Genomic DNA, 7,402 nt, shown 5'->3' with positions numbered 1-7,402 from the left:
CAATTAAATGTCAAGTCATAGTTAAGTGATGGCACAACCAAAAATGGAATGAGATTTCGCTATTATAAGTTTGCCATAGGACTTCCCTGGTGGTCCAGTGGTTAAGAATCCGCCTTCCAATGCAGGGGATGTGGGTTCGATCCCTGGTCGGAGAACTAACATCCCGCATGCCTTGGGGCAGCTAAGCCTGCGCACCACAACTACTGAACCCGCGCGCTCTAGAGCCCGCGTGCTGCAACTAGAGAGAAGCCCACACGCCGCAACGAAAGATCCTGCATGCCGCAACGAAGATCTCACGTGCCCCAACTAAGACCCGATGTAGCCAAGTAATAAAAAAAGAGTTTGCCATAAATGTTTGTTTATTAAAGCCACTTATAAAAGCATAGTGCAATCCCATTTTTAAAAAGTATATATTTTATACATATGCATAGAAAATAATCAGGAAGAATGTATACCATAATATTAACAATGGATTATTCCTGAGGTAAAGAATTATGGGGGATTCTTATTACCTTATCTATTTAAGTCTTTTCTTCCAATGAGCATGCATTTCTTCTACAACATGGTAAGAGAGGAAATGCGTGTGTAGGGCTGCAGTTTGGGCTCTTAGCTTCCTCACCAGAGTCTGTCTGCTACGTTCCCACATCTGCTGGTCCGGGGGAGGCCAGGGCCTGTACCAGCTGCTGTCACCATTCTGCCTTTACAAACTATAAAAACTCACCGATGATCCCAGGAGCATGTCCAAATATAAAATCTCAAGTTTAGAGAGAGCTGACTTCCATTCAGCTTTCCTGATGCTCAAATCTTGTTTGCAAAGGGCAGCCTCTCCTCTTTCATGGGTCCTTCTGCAACGCGAGGGCTGGGAGAACCATCCTGCCTCCACTTTGGGATTTCACAGAGGTTTTCTTCAGAGGTCTAGTTGTTCATTTTCCAGGATTCAGTTCACCCCTTCCACTTTATTTGAGGAATTCCTGTCGTCTGTATTGTCTCGCGCTTAATTATTAAAAGGTCTGATCCTGTTCAGCTACATCGTAGAACTCTGTCAAGTTCTCTTGTCTTATTTCATTACCTCCTCGGGGCTCTGGGCGCAGTAATGGGTCTATCACAGGTGCTCAAAAAAATCACTTGTGGGCTTCCCTGGTGGCGCAGTGATTGAGAGTCCGCCTGCCGATGCAGGGGACACGGGTTCGTGCCCTGGTCTGGGAAGATCCCACATGCCGCGGAGCGGCTGGGCCCGTGAGCCATGGCCGCTGAGCCTGCGCGTCCGGAGCCTGTGCTCCGCAACGGGAGAGGCCACAACAGTGAGAGGCCCGTGTACTGAAAAAAAAAAAAAAAAAGGAAAAAAAAAATCACTTGTTCTCTTGAGGCTTGAGACACAGCTCCCCATTCTGAGACAGAGGCCTCCAGAAGAGAGACCTGGACTGTGTGGAGGTCGAGCCCTGAGCCCTGCTGGGACTCTGATACAGCTGCTGCCCATCTCTGGGCTTCAGCCTCCTCCTTTGTAAAATGGCTGGGGAAGAGGTTGGGGCTGAGTGGGTGCCGAGGCCCCCGCCAGCCCTCACAGCCTGGTTCCGAGAACACAGCTTGCGGTAGCTCTGGCCTACCTCCCCTTTACCCCGATATGGGAGCACAACGGTATTATAACCCTTGCGGTGTACCCTAGACATGGTAGAGTCTCGTTTTGTGTCAATCAAAGTAAACACGTAAAGAAAAAGTTAACTCTTCCCACCCCACCCCCAGGAAAACAATACTAATGAGAATGAATACATAGGGAAGGAAGGAAGGCTGGAGGAACCAAAAGAGAAGGACTCCTGCTCTCCCTGTCAGGAGAGTTCTCAGTTTGAAGTCTTGTAGTGGCTGTCACGCGGGGCCCGTCGCCATGTTAGGTGCATCTCTCTGAAGGGCTGGGCTTGCCTCCCTGTCTGACCACAGGCCTGGAAGAGAGGCAGGTGACCATCACTGCAGCAAGAGCCCCTGCAATGCGATGCAGAATCCACCTGTGTCGACCCCCCCCTCACCAACCTCCCAGCCTTCATGGGGGTCTGAGGACTTGTCCCTGCGGCACCAGCATGGCACCGGGTGAATGACCTCAGCAGCCTGCCAAGAGCTTTCCTTGTGCCACCTTGTTTCACCCTCATGGCAACCTGAGGGGTAGCCATGGGGGATGAGAAGTTAGAGAACGTGCCCAAGGTCACATAACTAGGAGGCGGTGGAGCCAGGATCTGAAGCCAGTTAGCCCAGCTTCTTAGAGACTTTGTCAAGGTCCCCATGGGGGTGGGAGAAGCAGGCTGGTAACCAAGCCATCATCTGACTTGATTCTCAGCCCTCAGGAGGATCACAGTGATAGGGGAGGATGTGAAAGAACCACTGTCGTCAACCAAGCAGAGCTACTTTCCCTGAAAGTCCCTTTGACAACCCAAATTTGATGCTGCACTAAAAATGTGTTAATTCAGTACTGGGCTGGCACCTTCTAAACGGGCTGATTCATCGTGAGTGTCATGTCTACACACAGCATCCTCCCAAACCTCTGTGTTGAAGCTGAGCTGCCCTTGGTCATCACTGAGTTGATTAACTCGTGTGTGAGTTCCTCATATTTTTATGCAGATTTTTAACCTGCGTAGCTTTGTATTTCAGGGCAGAGTTTTATTCTCAGTGGCTCATTTCAAAATGAGAATTTTCAGAAAATATAGAGATAAGGGACGATTCTCCTCCAAAAGCTCCCAACTGTACCCTGAATATTGAAATTGCTAAAAATCCTTCTCTGCTTTTAAAGAGTCTTCATCCCCTTGGTATATCACCTCTAGTATATGCATTGGAAATTCATTCCATTTCCACTGTTAAAAATAATGATGTATAAGACAGTGAACTTGGGTTCCTGCAGAGAAATATCAAGGAGTGTGAAATGCGAACCCCAGGTATAAAACTTGAAACATTTTCACCTACCGAAAAGAACTGGTGAATATAGTTGGTTATCGTTAACGCCCTCTGCCTCGGCCCCCAGCCACAGAGAGGAGCCTGGGCTTTGAATAGCAGTTGCAGCTCTGCTACTTGCTAGCAGTATGGCCTTGGACAAGTCACTAAACGTCCTAAGGCTCAGTCTCCTCGTCTGTAAAATGGTGGTCACAGTAGCTATTTTAAAGGTTGTTATGAAACTTGAAACTTTATATATATATATATATAAAGTGTACCAGTGATATATGGCACTGGTACACTTTAGGCTTTCATCGAATGGTTGTTATTATTCAATATTATTGATAATTGGAGTGTAAGCATAACTCTGCCACCTTGGGTAGGTTTCCTGATCTCTGAGCCAGTGATCTGTGAGATGGCACTGCGGTGTTTCCCCCGTGGGGTTGCTGTGAGCATGAGGAAGACCCTGGGTGTAACTCCCGCCACAGAGCTGGGCTAGAGTGGGCGCTTGCTAGATGTTAGCACAGCGCTGCGTGGCCGAAGCTCGAAGGAGGGAGGAGACTGAGGCCTCTCTTCCGGACACTGTTTTTCGTTTTTGTTTTTTCCTAATCACTTCAGAACGATCATGGGCTGGAACTGGATGAGGGAGTCGGACCGCCAGATAGCTAATTGCCCCTAACCCCTGGTCCTCCTTTCTTCCCGCTGCAGTCCTTGGCAGCAAATCGAGGCCCCGAATTGCCACAGGGAAATTAGGAACTGAGGCCGTTCTTTATTTGGTTCAGGTGATAAAATTGGCTGTCTCTCAAAAAAGGCTAGGCCAAGCCAACAGGAAAAAATAAGTTTTCTTAAGAAAAATACAAGACCCAGCTGGAATCATCCAGATAAATTGACCTCAGGTCTTTGGAGGAGCTAGGATTAATCGGGGGAATCCTTCAGATGGGCGTTTTGATACTAGGCCAAACAAGACAGACATTTCCTGAAGTCATACTTCCCTCCCGCTAAGCCCGACCTGGGCCTCCATTTTCTCCCCAGTGTCAGGCTTCTGCTGCTCTTTGTTCAGGCTCTATGCTGACTCCCTGGCCCCCAGGACTCCACTGCCATGGCCTCTCTCTGGGAAAGCTTCCCACCATCTGCCGCTTGGGAAGCCAGGACCTGTGTCCAGGGCTGCCTGGGGTTAGCAGGCCCAGAGGTTATAAGAGACTCACCTGGGACATTTGCAGACGCGTCTTCGGTTCCCTGGATAAGGAAAAAGAAGGAATAAAGTGTCTGCCCCATCACGACGAATAGTTCCCAAATATGGTTTCTCCTTCACTTTTCCTATTTATTTAGGATTATAACTTTTTTTTTTCTAGTGTGGCTATGACTATTTTATGTAAAGCAAACAATAACTACATCGACATTATAAAAAAAGACATAAACTTGTAAAATGACATTAGTGCATAATGTGATTGACACTGTGAAGATTAATTTATACTATAAAGAAATAAACTGTAAAGCAAGCATGATATAATATTTATATTTTATGGTTTTAATAGTTATTATTAAAATTTTTAAAAATTGTAGTCGGTTTACAATATTGTGTTAGTTTCAGCTGTACGGCAAAGTGATTCAGTTATACAAATAATACGTATATATTTTTTCAGATTCTTTTCCATTATAGGTTATTACAAAATATTGAACATAGTTCCCTCTGCTATACAGTAAGTAAGATTATAACTCTTGAGAGTCCAGGTGAGGGCTTCTTTCCTATCCCTCTTTGTATCAATTTAAAAAACATTACATATATACACTACCAAATGTAAGATAGATAGCTAGTGGGAAGCAGCTGCATAGCTCAGGGGGATCAGCTCGGTGCTTTGTGACCACCTAGAGGGGTGGGATAGGGAGGGTGGGAGGGAGACGCAAGAGGGAGGAGATATGGGGATATACGTATATGTATAGCTGATTCACTTTGTTATACAGCAGAAACTAACACACCATTGTAAAGCAATTATACTCCAATAAAGATGTTAAATAAAAAACATTGCAAATACAGATGTGGGTGAACGTGGGTTAGTACAATCACCTGCGTGGGATCCAAGACGGGGTGGGGGGCTCGCAAGCAGGGGGACCAAGGATAAACCACTGCCTGTTGTGGTTCTGAACCAGCCCTACCGGGCACAAGTCCCAGGGCCACAGAGCCCCCCCCCCCCACCGCGCCCCCCCCCCCCCCACTGCCCCCTGTCCCAGGCGTTTGTAATAAGCCCAGACCTGTGCGCTTGCTACAGGCTTTGCCCATGGAACATCCCACCCCTGCTGCTGCCGCTCCGGGGCACTGTCTTCCTAAAAACCTCCCGGAGAGTGGAAAGAGCAGCGCGAGGGGGTCTTCCCGCGTTCTCTCTCCAGGAAAGACAAAGGCTGCGCCTGGCCCTGCGGAGCAGCTCGGAGTCCCAGGAATTGCAACCCCGACTCCCGGCAAGGGCTGCCTAGAGCGAAGCCGCGCAAAGGGCGGGAGTCGGGCTGACTCTCCCCGCCGCGATTCCCTAGGACTTACGACGGTGGCAGATGACCGTGATGACCAATAACAGGAGAAGGATGGTGCAGGTCCCGGCCAGGGGCGCCCAGATGTAGATATCGCAGGAGAAATCCAGCCCCCTTGTGTCTACTGACGACACAGAAGACGCCGACATTTAGGAGCGGGCCCGGGATCCCTCACCCCACCCAGCCAGCCGGGGCACTTCCTTCTCCCGGCTCCGTCTCTCGGTTTCCCCACCACTCGGGCTGCCCTCGGCTCCACCTTCAGGATCAGGGTTGCCCCTGGCGAGGGCTCTCCCCGCGGCCGCCTCACCTGCGCTGCCCGCCGAGGGCCGGCACACCTCTGGGCGCGGAGACACAGTCTGCAACGCTTTGGTGGGCGCCCGCGTGGCTGGTGGCGTCGCCGGCGTCGTGGTGGGCTTCGCTGCGGGAGCAACAGAGAGTGGTTAGGGGCCGGGCTGGAGCTGTGCACGCGAACCCTCCCCACCGCTCCGCGCGCCTTGGCCAAGTGGGCGCCTCCTCCCGATTTTCCGCTGGAGGAGCCGTAGACCGCCGCCCTCGCGGAGCTCTGCGCTCAGGGCAGGGGAGATGGGGTGGGACCTCCTGGTCCGCGAACCGTACCCGGCGCCTCGGACGTGAATGCAGGGCCCGTTCCCCTCCGCCCGGCCTCTCTCCAGGGCCCCACCGGAAACCTCGTGGGCTTGGAGGTGATACCCGCATTTTAATGACCAGCAAAGGGAGGCTCAGAGAATTTAAGTACAACTTGCCCAGGATCACACAAGCCCGGAACTCAAGCCCAGATCAACCGGACCTAAAAAGCCATCTTCAGTTCCTATCCAGTCGCACTCTAGCCCTAGCCTCAGTTTCCTCATCTGTGAAATGGGAACAGTATCTAAGTAGCCCCGAGGGGCGCTAAGAGGCTCGAAGCGTGTGAAAAATGGACTCAGACTGAGCCCCAAACCCCACACCGAGGGGTGCCACGCCCCTGGCGCCCGGACCTGGCAAGAAGACAGGCACGAAATTGCTGAAGTACATAACCGAGTTGCTCATGAACGAGCAAAAATAGTAGCCTTGGTCCTTCTCGTGGAAGCGGTGCAGAGTGAGGTGGAAGTTGGCGCCCTCGGCCTTGGTGCCGGAGATGTAACTGGTGTCCAGCCCCTCGGCCGGCTTGGACCGCGTGCTGGAGAGGTACATTAGGAAGATGGGTCTGGAGGCGTCCCCGGGCTTCTGGTAGAGCCAGGAGCAGCTCGACGTCATGCTGGACTGCAGCACCTCGCAGTGCAGCTTCACCTTCTCGCCCAGGCGAGCCTGCACCCGCACCGGCGACATCCGGAACGAGAATGACTCGAGGACCGTGGCGGCATCTGCGGGGCACACGTAGTGAGGCTGAGCCGGGAGCCCCGCGCCCCCCGCCAGCCCCGGCCCCGTCTTCCCCAGGGGTCGCCAACTCACGGAGCAGCAGGCCCAGCGGCAGGAGCAGGGCGGTCACCGGCGAGGCCATGGCGCGCTCCCCGCGGCGCCGCTCCGCTAGCGGCTCGAAGCTGCGGAGGAGCGCAGGAGCCAGTGGGACGCCGACCGGGGAAGTTGCGCCCTTCGGCCGGCCGCGGAGCCGATTTCGCGTTCGGAGGATGTGATGTCACGTGAAGCCCTGCGGAGGAGAGAGTCGCCCTCCTTTTCGCGGTTGTCACCTTCCAGCCCAGAGAGGGGGCTGGGGGCCGTGAATGGGGGCCGTCGAGGCAGCCTTGACAGGAAGCTGGGAATGGTTGAGAACCACGGGTTTGAGGACAAGGAAAGGGGCTTGGAAGTGGCCCTTGGAATGGCTCTCCTGTGGGTGTGACAGCGGCGGAGGATAGAGATGAGAGATTTCAAGAAGGGAGGGTGAGTGAGCAGGAAGGAGAGAGAAGTGTCCACTTCCTTTGCCCTCACTTAAAGTGGCCTTAGCACCGGCACCTCGGGTCTTTGAGGCCGTAAAATGGGC

General features: G+C 52.3%; 1 protein-coding gene across 2 annotated transcripts; it reads right to left on the bottom strand.

Annotated features, from left to right (window-relative positions):
- Nucleotides 1–1,768: 1,768 nt before the first annotated feature.
- On the bottom strand, nt 1,769–6,959 carry CD8A (CD8 subunit alpha). Of its 2 annotated transcripts, none has more exons than XM_060027715.1 (6): nt 6,877–6,959; nt 6,423–6,788; nt 5,738–5,848; nt 5,444–5,554; nt 4,116–4,146; nt 1,769–1,934 (listed from the first exon to the last, which is right to left on the bottom strand). In XM_060027715.1, the coding sequence occupies exons 1-6, from the start codon at nt 6,923–6,925 to the stop codon at nt 1,883–1,885; spliced, it is 720 nt and encodes a 239-aa protein (XP_059883698.1). In that variant the 5' UTR covers nt 6,926–6,959; the 3' UTR covers nt 1,769–1,882. The 2 variants fall into 2 exon arrangements, with proteins under 2 accessions (XP_059883698.1, XP_059883700.1); XM_060027717.1 differs by having other exon boundaries at nt 5,444–5,551.
- Nucleotides 6,960–7,402: the final 443 nt, after the last annotated feature.

The sequence above is a fragment of the Delphinus delphis genome, chromosome 12, assembly GCF_949987515.2.
Source record: "Delphinus delphis chromosome 12, mDelDel1.2, whole genome shotgun sequence".
Taxonomy (NCBI): Eukaryota; Metazoa; Chordata; class Mammalia; order Artiodactyla; family Delphinidae; genus Delphinus; species Delphinus delphis.
The sequence above is the reverse complement of the archived record's forward strand: the minus strand, read 5'-3'. Positions and strand labels throughout refer to the sequence as shown.

What these genes read in the sequence shown, in the direction of transcription:
- CD8A (XM_060027715.1), bottom strand. Translation starts at nt 6,925, where the DNA reads ATGGCCTCGCCGGTGACCGCCCTGCTCCTGCCGCTGGGCCTGCTGCTC. An exon ending in GCCGCTGGGCCTGCTGCTCC is followed by an intron (nt 6,789 to 6,876) that starts GTGAGTTGGCGA and finishes TGTGCCCCGCAG; the next exon opens with ATGCCGCCACGGTCCTCGAG. An exon ending in CACGGTCATCTGCCACCGTC is followed by an intron (nt 4,147 to 5,443) that starts GTAAGTCCTAGG and finishes TTCCTTATCCAG; the next exon opens with GGAACCGAAGACGCGTCTGC.